This window comes from Sardina pilchardus, chromosome 21 (assembly GCF_963854185.1).
Source record: "Sardina pilchardus chromosome 21, fSarPil1.1, whole genome shotgun sequence".
Lineage (NCBI taxonomy): Eukaryota > Metazoa > Chordata > Actinopteri > Clupeiformes > Clupeidae > Sardina > Sardina pilchardus.
The window spans coordinates 23,827,399-23,842,702 of NC_085014.1; the positions used below are offsets into that span (position 1 = coordinate 23,827,399).

The 15,304-nt window shown below is 42.2% G+C and overlaps 1 protein-coding gene across 1 annotated transcript; it reads right to left on the reverse strand.

Annotated features, from left to right (window-relative positions):
• Positions 1-802: 802 nt before the first annotated feature.
• Positions 803-15,304, reverse strand: xpnpep2 (X-prolyl aminopeptidase (aminopeptidase P) 2, membrane-bound; the record flags this gene model as incomplete). The annotated part of the gene is made up of 21 exons (XM_062524547.1): positions 803-1,444; positions 2,765-2,854; positions 3,120-3,196; positions 3,766-3,825; positions 4,047-4,151; positions 4,293-4,362; positions 4,664-4,724; positions 4,864-4,935; positions 5,116-5,193; positions 5,634-5,743; positions 7,084-7,173; positions 7,504-7,702; positions 8,028-8,109; positions 8,385-8,486; positions 8,908-9,051; positions 9,452-9,538; positions 9,645-9,749; positions 12,789-12,852; positions 14,047-14,157; positions 14,626-14,693; positions 15,160-15,304. Coding segments are annotated over 21 exons (2,121 nt in total), but the record flags the coding sequence as incomplete, so codon positions are not given.

The following is a 15,304-nucleotide window of genomic DNA, read 5'->3' on the forward strand; positions in this document are numbered from 1 at the left end:
GTGGCCCTTAAAGCACCCTGGTCTCTACACACACTAAAGGGTTCTGTGGCCCTTTAAGGGCCCTGGTCTCTACACACACTAAAGGGTTCCGTGGCCCTTTAAGGGCCCTGGTCTCTACACACACTAAAGGGGTCTGTTGGCCTTTAAAGGCCCTGGTCTCTACACACACTAAAGGGGTCTGTGGCCCTTTAAGGGCTCTGGTCCCTAAAGACACTAAAGGGTTCTGTGGCCCTTAAAGGGCCCTGGTCTCTACAGACACTGAAGGGCTGTGTGGCCCTTTAAGGGCCCTGGTCCCTACAGACACTGAAGGGCTCTGCCACTCTGCTGCTCTAATTCTGCTTCCGTGCCTGCGAGGCCAGCAGAAGTGTGCAGTGCAGCACAAGGCCGCGTCTGAAACCACATTCACACCCTCCCGCGGCTCTGGCGGAACTGTTGCCTGGCAACAGGCACCTCTGCTGGCAGCAGCGCTTCTCATGTGGCAGGGGCAAACCTCAAGATGCGCCCGGGCTCCTGGAGACGAGGGGCCAAGCGAGAGAAGGCCTCCTGTTGTGCAACCACCAGTGAAACAGCGCCACCATCCATCTCCGACAGTTGGCACGCTATTTAAATCCCCACATTCAATGCACGTGTCAGTGTTTACTGGTCTAAATATATGCACGTGTCAGTGTTTACTGGTCTAAATATATGTATTAACACCACATATAGGTCAGTGTACCATGTCATTAGAGCATAGTTTGGGTCATGTGAAACGTGCATTAAGGGGTGAAAAAAACCCAAACACACACTTTCCCTCATATAGATGTGCAAGCGTTGTTGTCATTTTTTATTAAATTATAAATAAGAATAGACTTTTTTTCTGAATACACACATATTTGGCTTTTTACAGCTCATAAACAAAATTAAATTACAGTGTAAGAAGAAAATGAACAAAATCACAATATCTTAATTGAACATGAATGCTGACTTACAGTATGAGCACATCACAATAACTCACAGACAAATGAGGAGGTTGTTTATGATTGAAACCCATATTACTAAAGAAGCGAGACAATCAATGTAGAAAACCCAGAACAGGTAAAAGATATAGACCAGAGGTGCGGACAAAAGAGGAAAACAGTCTTAAACAAGCAGGTGATGGAGTCCCAGTGAAAACAACATGATGATGTGAAGAGAAACAGTGCGTGAAAGACACAAACAAAACGGAGATCAAAGTGAAGAGCGCGAGGCGGAGGAGAGGAGCGTCTCAGAGGATGTGGTGGATGAGTGCAGTGGGGATGAGGTAGAGGAGCAGGGAGAGGGAGCACACTGAGGCGGAGGAGGTGGGGCTCTGGAAGGGCTCCGTGTGCTTCATCATCCACTCCTGCACCTCCTTCAGGCCCTGCCGCTCCAGCTCCGGCCCCATCGTCTCACGGATGGACAGGTAGTAGCGGTCCAGCCACTGCAGCTGGGGTGGGTGGACAGACACGCACACAGACACACACGCACGCACGCAAGCATGCACGCAAGCACGCACGCACGCACACAGACACGCACACACACATAGACATTTGTGCGCGACCACACATATACAAGTGCACACACACACACACACACACACAAGGGAAGGAGAATTATTTTTAATCCTTTGTTATTGATGATCCTTTCACTTTCTATTAAATAAGACTTGAAACATCTAAATGCTTGTTTTAAAAGGTATTTGGTAAAACCTTTAAATTCTTTAATCAACTCACTCACTCTCTGATGGCCTATCAACTTTTAAAGCCTTTTCAATTACTAAGCTTGTAATTAAAACTATTTCATGGCTCTGAACTAAATTAAGTTTTTAATGATTCTTTTGTGCCAAGGAGTGTTTCTGTATTTGGATGACATACCCTTTCTTTGCCATCCTAAAGGCATTGTGGAATTACAGATACGCGGATTTATTGCTATAGTCATATATGTAACCATAAAAATAAAAGGTGAAGATGTAATGTGGATATGTGATAATAAGTAAGGGTTACAACAAATCAATCATGGTTTTAAAAAAGTATCCAAAGTAACTGGGCATTGTAGATAATTAATAAATACCCCAGATGTGCGCATCTAGACACATGCCTTACTGTGCCCAGATGTGCGCATCTAGAGATATGCCTTACTGTGCCCAGATGTGCGCATCTAGAGAGTTTCTGAGAAGAGAGACGTCAGCGGGGGTTTTTCAGAGGAAGCCAGCGCATTAGCATAGAGAGCACCAGACCTCAACACCACAAGGATTAGAGGTGTCAAAGCTCTACTGAGCAAATGATAGCAGGCTTCACACACACACACACACACACACACACACACACACACACACACACACACACACACGCACACACGCCCGCACACACACACACGCACGCACACACGCCCGCCCGCACGCCCGCACGCCCGCACACACACACACACGCACATGCGCGCGCACACACACACACACACGTACACACACACACACACACACGCGCGCGCACACACACATACACCCACACACACACCCACACACACACACACACGCGCACGCGTATACACGCCTCCTGCAGCACAATATGTTACCTTGGCTCCCTCTTCCGTGCTTGTCTTTCAGCATAAATTCTGCATAAATCTCACAGTGCCAGAGAGGCAGGCAGACAATATGGTCGCCACTCCATCATAGTCTCCGCATTCTGTCAGACCTCTGGATTGGAGCCCAGCTACACAAGCTGACAAGGACACTGGGAGAGGCAACTTGAAGGCTGACAGAGTCGTTTACCTGCTGCGGACTCATGATTGAAGTGTTGATCAGCTTCCGGTCATAGGGAACCAGAGACACAGTGTCGAAGGTCAAGAAGTTATTGCCGTACTAGATGAGAGAGAACATGGATCAACAATGTGTGAATGTGTATGACCTAGACATGTGAAATAAGAAAAAATATGTGTATACATACATACTCAAAAACATCAGAATTATAAGAGCATTAACTACAACATGTACAGTATGTTACATAATAATACTAAAATAATTGTAAAATTGTAAAATAATGATGAAAATAATAATATATGTTGTAACATATTTTGCAAACAATGGATGCTTCACAGTAAATACAGTGGAATAAAATCTATTTTACCGGTGTCTTAACTGGAACCAAGACAGCAACATCCTCAATTCTAATGCCAAAGTCATTCTCTTTGTAGTATCCAGGCTCTAATGAATAAAAAGGTAATAAACATTAACAGCAGAAAAACAACTCAACCCAACACAGTATACTGAATCTGTAAAAATAGGTCTGGTAGCATGTGAGGGTAACAAAAAAAAAGCAGAAGAAAATATTCACTGCTGCCATGCACTTCAAAGACGTCAAAGCTGTTGATGTTTTGATCTGAGCCTGTCGTCAGGACATTCGTGAACAAAGGCTATGATATTGGGTGACGTCTCCTTTTTTAGCACGAAATGAAAGACAACAGAGTCGACTCAGAACGCTTCCCTTCCAAACATTTAGTTAAAGTAAAGTTATCTTCACCAGGTGTCTGTCAGTATAGCAGATATTTTGAGTCGCTCTCGGGCTCTGTAACAAAGCAAAAGACCCCCTAAGACCCTCTAAAACCAAACTAAGAAGAATCACTGTTATTCTTCACCAAGCAGTAAAGGACTCTGAGGAGAACTTCAAAACAGTCAGAATCTGCCACCATCACTGAATCCACCTTCACTGGACTGATAAACACATGATATGGGAATGTATAGGGTTATGACTCTAGAGACAGGTGTGCTCTTACCTATAGAAGTGAACATGCCCTCTTTAAAGGGAATATTGTTGGACTGGAAACCCACAGGCCCTGTTGGAATTTTTTTTACAAAACATCAGACACAGAGTAACATAATAAACAGATATGTCCACAACACTATGTACAAGTTTAAATTCAATGAGCCACCCTCTTAAATGCAAAAACAGTCAGGTGACATGCTCTGCCATGACAACTGATTAAACATGAAAATATATAACATAAATTGAGATTGGCAATGGCATCAAAACATCACAAAGTGTGGACAGACTCACATTCATGAACTCCAAAGTAATTGCCCACGCCGTGGCCTGTACCGTGACCATAGTTCAGTCCGACCTCCCACAATGCCCGGCGGCCCAGCATCTCCATGTTGACGCCTACAGGAACATCCATGTGAGAGGCCATGACATTATACTCAAGACAACTGCCAGAGACATTATGGAGACCCCTTGTGGAGGAACTACATAAATCACAAAATTCAACTAAAATGTGGATGAAAATTGGACGTGTGCGCAAACCTCTTGTTCCATCAGGGAAGATGTTTCTAGAAATTTCAATGTTCCCCATCAGCACTCGGGTAAAGGCCTCCTACAAAGTTGTTGAAAAAAAGAAAACCAGTCAACTTTCTCCCAAGGACATATCAATGTTTATCTTCAAAAGAACACGTAACATCGGAGTTATTCATATTTAAACAGCTAACACGGTTATATTTGAGCTAAAGGTCAGCCAGAAGCCTCTGTAGAATACATTAAGACCCCCAAAGTGAACAACTCAACCCAAAGTGCATTTGTAAGATGATCTGTGACCCTGATGTTTAATGTAAAACTCACTTTAATGAGCATCACACAGCCCATACACATTAACGTCTTATTCAACTCCTCTGCCTTACCCTCTGAAAGTCAGTGGGGGTGCCCCAATGTACTGTTCGGGTGATGTCAGTTGTTCCGTCCCTACGGTGGACAAAACATCATCACAATAACACAACAGGTCAGATCAGACTCTCCAGATAAGTCATTTCTCATTTTAAAAAATCCTTTTCACTGTACAAGTAATAGCTAGACAGCTGCTAAGCATGCTGGTCATACTTACAGGTACTGGCCGCCAGAATCCACAAGGTACATCTCATCTACAGTCAGCGCTCGTGCCGTCCCTTCAGCAGGACTGCAAAATAGTAGGGCATTGTGAATACAGAAAACATCTCACCAATACTACTAATACTACTACTACTAATAACAATACATATAAAACATTTAATATATATATCACGCTTTTCAAAGACACTCAATCACAGCAGTCTAGCTTAGAATGCTACACTGAAATGAGAGAGCAGGTGCTTCTTGCCTGTAGTGTGCAAGAGCAGCGTTGGGTCCACTGGCAGAGATGGTCTCAAAGCTGGGACCCCTGCTGAGGGCCTGTTTTCTGCAAAGTCATGAAATCAGCAATTAACCAAGCACTCAACATACAGTATAAAGAGACATTCCATATCTAAGACAGTGATATATTGATCAAATAGTAACTGTGCCTGCATGTGTGCATGTGGACATGTATATTAAGGTGACCAGATGTCCGAGACCAAAATAGGGGACATAATCCTAAAAATGTGGAAAAAACTGGGACATATTCAGTTTGACTATCAATCTGATTGAAATACACAATTAGATTGATACAGTATCTTCAGTTTTATCTTCAAAAAACGGGGACAGAGGTACTTTTTCTGTATTTTCCCGGGGACAGGCATTCAAAAACGGGGACTGTCCCCTGAAACCGGGGACGTCTGGTCACCCTAATGTATCTCTCTCTCTCTCTGTGTGTGTGTGTGTGTGTGTGTGTGTGTGTGTGTGTGTCTAATTTCCAATTACTTGCGGCACTCGTTGACATAATGTGCGGCTGTGAGCTCGGTCTCTTTTCCCCCGGGGACAGTCTTCTCCAGCCAGATCAGGAACTCCATGACTGCCACCGCGTCCCTAATCTTCACACAGGGAACAGCAGAGAGGACTCACTCACTCATACATAGTAGAGAGGACTCACTCACTCACACACAGTAAACAAACAGCACTCACTCACTCACTCACTCACTCATATAGGAAACAGTACACACTCACTCACACAGGGAATAGTAGAGAGGACTCACTCACTCACACAGGAAACAGTAGAGAGGACTCACTCACTCACACAGGAAACAGTAGAGAGGACTCACTCACTCACACAGGAAACAGTAGAGAAGACTCACTCACTCACACAGGAAACAGTAGAGAGGACTCACTCACTCACACAGGAAACAGTAGAGAGGACTCACTCACTCACACAGGAAACAGTAGAGAGGACTCACTCACTCACTCACACAGGAAACAGTAGAGAGGACTCACTCACTCACATAGGAAACCTTCCAGAGGACTCACTCACTCACACAGGAAACAGTAGAGAAGACTCACTCACTCACACAGGAAACAGTAGAGAGGACTCACTCACTCACATAGGAAACAGTAGAGAGGACTCACTCACTCACATAGGAAACCTTCGAGAGGACTCACTCACTCACACAGGAAACAGTAGAAAGGACTATATCTCACATGAACGCGCAACACCAAGGGGAAGGGGTAAGGTGAAGGGGTAAGATAGAGTATTGGGATTGAGTCTAACTCCCTAACACAGGAAACAGTAGAGAGTGCACACTCATTCACAAATGGAGCAGGCAGCCCAAATAGCACACAACTCTACAGCAAGGCAAAGTCTGCCGACAGACAGGGACATCCATCATCCTGTCATCACAGGCGCCTTCCGAGAAAAAACACCCCATTACTGCAGCTCAGCACTGGACACTGCGGTGGCAGAATTCTATTTCACTTCTTCACTCTGTCTTTGAATAACTGGTTCCAAAACGATATTTGATTTGTGCTTTATCACATAGTGGTGGAGGACTTTTAAGGCTGGTGGTGCCTCAGTGGCAATGGGTACCACTGGAACAGTACTGATAACTCCCAAACCATGGAGCACAAAACAAAACAACAGACAACAAGCTGTGCTGGGTTTATCAGGGCTAGAATTACATTTTCTTAGTTTTCAAATTATGCAAAATGTTTTTTTCTTTGCAGTCAACCATACACACAAGAAAATTGCATCCAGCATAATCTTTCTCTTGGATGGAGGGGAGGGATCAATATTTACTTCATTTCACTGAAAGCATTTGTGTTAGCAATGCAAATGAGGCTCCTAAGTTCCGCTGAGAGAAAAGAAAGGCGGGACAGAGGCAGAAATGGGGAAACGACATTATGACTACACAATCATCTCCATGGCGATGGCTAATCTTACATGTGCCTCTCGGAGGATGCGCTGCTCTGTGGGGTCCTTCACAGCTTTGGTGGTGAGTACTGGTGAGTAATCAGTGATCATTAACTTGTCCTGAAACAAACAAACAAACAAACACACAAACAACTGATTAAGGGCACTATTTTGTTTCTGATTAATAAAAAAAACAATCACTATGAAGTTCAGTTGGAAGCGAGTTGTCCGCTTGTTTTGTTCCCGAAACGGAGAGCAATTGCTGCTTTCACACATACATATAACTGATCTTAAGAGGAAACGCTCCACGTTCTGATGGTACTCATCACAAGGCTACGGTATTAATATCTCTATGGTCTAACAACACCTTACAGACTAGAGGAGAACAAGATGACCAATTTAGTCTGTCTCTGTGAGAGAGGAGCTACTCCTGCTGATCCAAGGCCTTACCTCCGGGATGAGCTCGTAGAGCGCCTGGTTGGTGTACTCTGTCCCCACCCACACCTTTACACCGGACCGTCTTAGGTAGGATTCCAGGAGGCTTCGTTCCGTACCGTACTCAAGCAGCTGCACACAGTCAGGCGTCCAACAGCTTGCGTTCAAGTATGTCTTCAGCTCGTCTGTCACACGAGCTGTGTGCACAAACAGCCTATGGAGAGAATAAGCAAAAGGATGAAAGAGAGAGAGAGAGATAATAAGAGACAGACACAGAGACAGTCAGAGAGTGAGTGAGAGAGACAGAGAGAAGAGAGATGTTCAGAAAAATCCTCTATGGTGTATTCTCTCGTATATAATTTACATCTAGTCGTATTCTTGGTAAACATGATATTTGTTTTGGGATTTGCCTAAACACATACCATGTTTTATACCATGTTCACAAAAAACATAGCTAAACACATACGTAACCACACTGTGCCTGGACTAGACAGCTCATTGATGGACACAAGGGTGTGGTGTGGAGGAGGGATACTTGCCAGATCTCATCTGTAGTCACCAGGGTATAGGAATAGAAGAATGGGTTGTATGGAATATCATTCCCTCGAAGGTTAAAGAGCCCTGGGACAACAAACAACAGTCTCAAGTCATACTCTATATCTCACTTACGGAGAGGTCTTGGAGCTAAGTACTAAAAGAAGATCAGAACAACTAGGCTGCCTAGCCAGCAAGTACTTATTTGTGTGACGGGAGTTGTATGTGGATGATATGTGGGTTTGTGTAAAGTATGTGAGAAATACTGCTTTGGTTCATCTGAAAGTATTTTCAGGTTGAAGGAAATTATAAGAAAACCATATATGTGTGCGTTTGTGTGTACATGTGAGTGTTGTTCTCACAGGCAGTTTCGTCGAGAGCGGAGAGAAGAACAGCGGTGGGCTTGTAAGGGCTCTCCTTCATCGTGTTCCTGATATGTGTTACCTTCTCTTGCCAAGTCCTTTCTGCAAACGTAAGCAGACACACACACACATACACCCCCACACACACACACACACACACACACACGCATACAGACACACACACACACACAGTTATTGTAACTACAAGCGATAGAAAGAGGAAAATTGGAAGTTATACAACTCCTTGGTCATGTCATGCTTCAGTGGTCACTACTGTGATAAAACTGGCTGTAAAGCCTCCAAATAGGCCATTTATTACTCTGTTTGTCACCAGTTTATGAACATCTGCTGTTTGCAGGTATTTATATGCTCTGGAGCCCAAGATAACACAAAGCACTCTTTCTCTTTCTTTCTTTCTTTCTTTCTTTCTCTCCCGCTATCTTTCACTCTCTCTCCCTCTCTCTCTCACACACACACACACACACACACACACACACACACACACACACAGAAAACAACACACCGATGATGTTGTCCGGTAGACGCACAAGGTTGTCTGGGGGGACAGCTGGCCGATTGGTCCATACTTTATCTACCAGGTTGGCAGGAATGGACTTCAGCTTCAGGCTGGCGGGGGACAGGTTGACGTTATAAGAGCTGAACGTCTCTGCAAAGAACATCACTTGGATTAGGAGAGAGACAGACTGTCTGAACGTTAATCTATAACTTTATCCTGCATCACTGACTCATCAATGTGAACCAATGACCACAATTGAAATAAAATCATAAACTGTACTTTCAGTTTAGATAAAATCAAACGGTGGCCTACTTACTCACTTTCGGTTGTTTTTTAAACAAATTAATACTTTTCCTATTGCCAGTGTTAAATTAAACTGCTAAAACCACAGAATACTTATTTTTCCTATCAAAATTGCAACCAAAGTCTAGAAACCCTAAAGGTTCCCCAGTTTAAAAAAAAATAGTTTTTAGAGTAGCATTTCATTTGTGAGGTACGGATTTATTTAAATAACAAGAACAAAATGGCATCTGCATGCGGGTGGCCTTACTGACTGAGAAGACATAGGGATCAAAGCCGATCTCTTCCCCCTCCTCAACCACTTGGATGAGCCAGTTTGTGATGCTGCGTATGGAGACTGTGGGGTCAGACAGGGCAGCCGTGCATTAGTGAGACATCATTAACTATCAGCCTGCTGATGCGGGTTGAGGAGATGTACAGTATGTGGGTGGGGGACCCCTCACCGTCTTTCTCCAGCTCCCAGTTACAGTCCAGCTGCCGCTCAGCCTGGACCCAGTATCGGCTATCTGTCCACAGCGTGGCTCTGGTCAGTGTCACCACCGCTGTGCCTGTCGATGAGGATCACATCCAAACTAGAAATGCAATTCCAAGGAATTACCAGTGCATGAAAATGCAAAAAAATGTAGATATGGCTACTAAGGTGTAGCTAGGGTAAACATGGTGGTTGCATAGTTTAAAGAGAGTTGATAGTGTTAAGGTAGACATTTTAAAGCTTAAACATTCCTGTTCTAACTTAACTAATAATTTCTAACAGGTATTCTAAAATGTTAACTATGCTAACAATGCTAACCAGGTTGATAAGTTAACTTAGCTGATGATTTCTAGCAGTAATGCTAAAAAATGCTAACTATGCTAACATTGCTAACTATGTTAACAATGCTAACCACGTTGATTAGCTAACTTAGCTAATCATTTTAGCATTTGTGCTAAAAATGCTAACTATGCTAACAATGCTAACTATGCTAACAATGCTAACCAGGTTGATTAGCTAACTTAGCTAATCATTTTTAGCAGTTATGCTAAAAATGCTAACTATGCTAACAATGCTAACTGTGCTAACCATGCTAACAATGCTAACTTGCTAGTGAGGACTTTTATTTTGAAACAGTAGTTGCTAGGGTATCCATGGTGCCCACTATCAAGAATAAAGAAGTTACTGTAGTATAATCATGTTGGTTGCTATGGAAACTGTCAAAAATGCTTAATTGTAATGGTTGCTATGTTGGTTGCTAGGTACATGGAGGATTCATTTAGTTGACTGGAGGCATAGTTGATGATAACTGACAGTTGGAATGGTTGAACAGTTAAATAGTTGAGTAGTTTCAGTGGTTAAATGATTTAATAGTGTATTATTGCAGTGAGGACTTTTATTTTCAAACAGTTGTGGACAGAGGAAACAGTTAACAGGATATGTAGTCTTCACAGAGAGATTGTATGCTTAAAGCCTGAGAGAGAGAGGGCTGCTGCAGGTGGGGCTGGCCACCTGGCATAAGATTCTAATTGTTTAATGATCCGATTGTGATGTCATAGAGGCCAATGTTAAGTCTATGGGGAAATTTGTAATAGTTTTTAATTTATAGTTTAAAAAGTATAAAAGTTACAAAGTTGAAAAATACATAGCAGCATTCCCCTATTTAAGACCTACGTTGCGACGTTTGAATGAAGTTTCTAAGTTAAACGGTTCAAGCTGAATAGAAAAAATGAATTTGATCAGCGGAATAATAATAACTAGAAATGCAATTCCAAGGAATTACCAGTGCATGAAAATGCAAAAAAAAATATAGATAGATAATGTAGATATGGCTACTAAGGTATAGCTAGGGTAAACATGGTGGTTGCATAGTTTAAAGAGAGTTGATAGTGTTTAGGTAGACATTTTAAAGCTTAAACATTCCTGTTCTAACTTAACTAATGATTTCTAAAAGGTATTCTAAAATGTTAACTATGCTAACAATGCTAACTATGCTAACAATGCTAACCACGTTGATTAGCTAACTTAGCTAATCATTTTTAGCAGTTATGTTAAAAATGCTAACAATGCTAACAATGTTAACTATGCTAACAATGCTAACCAGGTTGATTAGCTAACTTAGCTAATCATTTTTAGCAGTTATGTTAAAAATGTTAACTATGCTAACAATGTTAATTATGCTAACCATGCTAACTAGCTAACTTGGTACTGAGGACTTTTATTTTGAAACATTTGTTGATGGGGTATCCATGGCTGCCACTATCAGGAATAAAGAAGTTACTGTAGTAAAATCATGTTGGTTGCTATGGAAACGGTCATAAACGCTTAATTTTGATGGTTGCTATGTTGGTTGCTAGGTGCATGGAAGTCTCATGTAGTTGACTGGAGGCATAGTTGATGATAACTGACAGTTGGAATGGTTGAACAGTTAAATAGTTGAGTAGTTTCAATGGTTAAATGATTTAATAGTGTATTATTGCAGTGAGGACTTTTATTTTGAAACAGTTGTGGAAAGAGGAAACAGTTAACAGGATATGTAGTCTTCACAGAGAGATTGTATGCTTAAAGCCTGAGAGAGAGAGGGCTGCTGCAGGTGGGGCTGGCCACCTGGCATAAGATTCTAATTGCTTAATGATCCGATTGTGATGTCATAGAGGCCAATGTTAAGTCTATGGGGAAATTTGTAATAGTTTTTAATTTATAGTTTAAAAAGTATAAAAGTTACAAAGTTGAAAAATACTTAGCAGCCTTCCCCTATTTAAGACCTACGTTGCGACGTTTGAATGAAGTTTCTAAGTTAAACGGTTCAAGCTGAATAGAAAAAATTAATTTGATCAGCGGAATAATAATAATAAGAAGAAGAAGCCTTGGAAGAACAGTACAGTGCATTTTCATGCACTGTAACTAGAGATGTAATTCCAAGGAAATTACGAGTGCATGAAAATGCAAAAATGATGAGGACTTTTATTTTGAAACAGTTGTGGGCAGAGGAAACAGTTGAACAGGATATGTTGTCTTAAGAGAGTCAGAAAGCCTGAGACAGAGAGTTGCTGCCAGGTGGCTTTGAACACCTGGCTTAAGATTCTAATTGCTCAACGACTTCATTGTGATGTCATAATCCAATGTTAAGTCTATGGGAGAAAAAATGTTTTAAAAAATTCATATAAATTAAACGATAAAGTTTTCAAAGTTGAAAATTACATAGCTGAAGTCACCTAAGTAAGACCTACGCAGCGCAGTTTGAATGAAGTTTCTACGTCGAACGGTTGAAGCTGAATTGAACGCACAAAAAGTGACTGAAGACTATAATATCGGTAATAAGAATAAACAGCATAACAGTAGAGTGCATTTTCATGCACTCTAATAAGAAGAAGAAGAAGTTTTGGAAGAACAGTACAGTGCATTTTCATGCACTGTAATGAGGGACTAATAACAGACCATTACAAGCTCACTAATAATGAATCGTCTATTAACCAAAGGTTGTGAATTCAGGGACAAAATCTATCTGTTTTATGGCGCTGTGGGGTGCTTATGGGAAAGCAATGGCCATGAATACAAATGTGCTTATGTTTTGTCCAATCCAAAAACAGTGGGCCAAAATGTCGTTAAAACTAACCTGCTGAACCGGTGAAGCCAGACATTAAGGCGACCCGAGCATCCCGTGGAGCAATGTACTCACTCTGGGAGAAAAAAAGGAGAAAAACAGAGCAAAAACAAATACGTATTACAGACTTGAAGGAGGTTGTTTTTTTTATCAAAACAAGCAAACATATAAACGTTAAAAACTGTTGTAGTCCTGACAAAATCCTGACAACACCCTGGTGAAAGTAAGATATATGGACCCTATAGGGTACATACAGTAAACATTACAGATGATATGAATGCTATCTAGTTAACACATAAAACATTCAAACATCACCCTGGTGGTGTATAACTTAGATACTGAAGCACGACTACCATGAGATAAAAGTATTGCTAACTGTAACACTTAAGACGTGGTATGCTGAAATGTAACATCTAAATCCCAAGACTGTTGTTTTTATGAAAGCAAAGACATAAAACCAAGGACATATATACTGTACTGTACACTTCATATGGAAACATTATCACTTATTTGCAGTAAGTTCTAAAAGGATTATACTATTTACAGTACAGTGCAACACACTCTGCTGAGTGATTTTTCTAGGCAGATGTACATGCATCCAAGTGTGCTTTCTGCCCTTCCCATGTTGCGCTGTGAGGCATCCCATTTTTGGCAGCGGATATATCTCGTTCCAGCTGTCAGCTGTTCAACTTAGAGACGGCATTGTTGCCAAATTGCAAGGAGATGCCTTTCCTGCCCTTGGATCAGTTTATAGAAGATGGAGTTCAACAAACAACTTGACCAGTAAATGACCCATTAAATAGTTCAATTAATCCAAACAACAGCAGCGATGGTGAGTTGAATAGAATGAACATTATTATGTGTGTCTTTCCTACAACATTTCTTAACTGGGAAATTATTCTGTCCCTGTTATCCATCCTCCCTCTCCTTCCCCTCATTAATCACGCCATCAGACGTGACATGATTAATGGCAGAAATGGCAGGAGTGCCATTTTCCATGTAAGGGATGACATCAAGGCTATTCAGTATCATTAAGTGATCATCTTTCAGGGCTTCTCAGAAAAAAAATACGGCATGAGTCAGAACACCAGCAAATTGTGACTGCTGGCGGGGGGGAGGGGAGGGGGGGGTGGAGAGAAGAGGAGAAATATCAAATGTCTTGGAGGGAAGAAAGAAACACGGGATGGAGGTGGTGAACGAGTGAGAGAAGTGAGAGGAACGGTGGAATGAGAGGTGAGTGTGCAGGGCAGGGCAGAGGTGAGGTCACTACCAGATGGGCATCTGTGCCAGGGATGATGTAGGCTGTGATGTTCTGCTCCCTCATGGCATCTCTCAGAGCCTGCAGCACTAGTGTGGTGTTCACCGCCGTCGGAGGGAGATACTGTAGGACACACACACACACACACACACACACACACACACACAGCGAGAGAGAGAGAGAGAGAGAGAGAGAGAGCAAAGTAGATCAGAGGAACCGCAGAGATTAAAGTTACTGTGCGCCATGCACCATGGTACAAATGATGACACTTAAAAGACTGGATTACATTTGCGAGCTGACCACACTGATCTCAGCGTGCTGAAAATGTAGCATAACAGCAAGGATATAACAAGCCCTCAAAAGTAGACTGAGGGAGGGGTACATTAGAATGAGGAGAGAGAGAGAAACGGACACAAAGGAAATGAAGATACAGACTTACACAAGATATGACTAAGTGACACAACGCTGGCTAAAATAGAGAAATGAGAGAGAAAGAGAGGGAGAGAGAGAGATAGAGAGAGGGAGAGATAGAGATAGATAGAGAGAGAGAGAGAGAGAGAGAGAGAGAGAGAGGGTAGAGGGTGGTCTTACTTGTGGAACAGCGGAGCAGTTCCTCTCTGTGGGGCCAGACCCTTCAGCGAGAGCTCTACTGGCTCCTCCTGCAAGAAGTTGCAAAGAAATCAGCACAGGAGACAAATCAATTAGATGTGATTAAACTAGCGTTCAATTATCCAGGCTGCAGGTCGGGAGGATCTATCACTTCTAATGAGAACTCCTACATGGTTGTTCAACTTCACTCAAGGCATATGAGAGACGTGAGAGACACAACAAGATTTAAGAGTTCATAGTTGAAAAAGATTCATAGCACGGGAAGGACACCAACAATGAAGAATTGACATGTACCAGCTGATACGAACTGAAACACACTCAGTGTGATCGGTTCTGCCGTACAAAAAAAAAAAAAAAGGAATAATGATGCACTTTTGTGATGATTACAAAATGCAGGTATAATTCCCTAACTGAACCAAGAAAATGATGAATGACAGCATTATGAACTCCCACAGAAGGATTTACACAATACACATAAATGAAGAAAAGAAAATTAATAATATAAAGACAATTTACCTGTGAGTACCCCAAAACATACAAGTAGAATCCACCCCGACCAAGACATTCTGCACCATCTGCCACAAGCTAATCCAGAGAGAAGGAATGACAGCACAGGAGACCTGTGTGTATGTGAGGGAGTGAGTGAGGGAGCAAGTGTGTG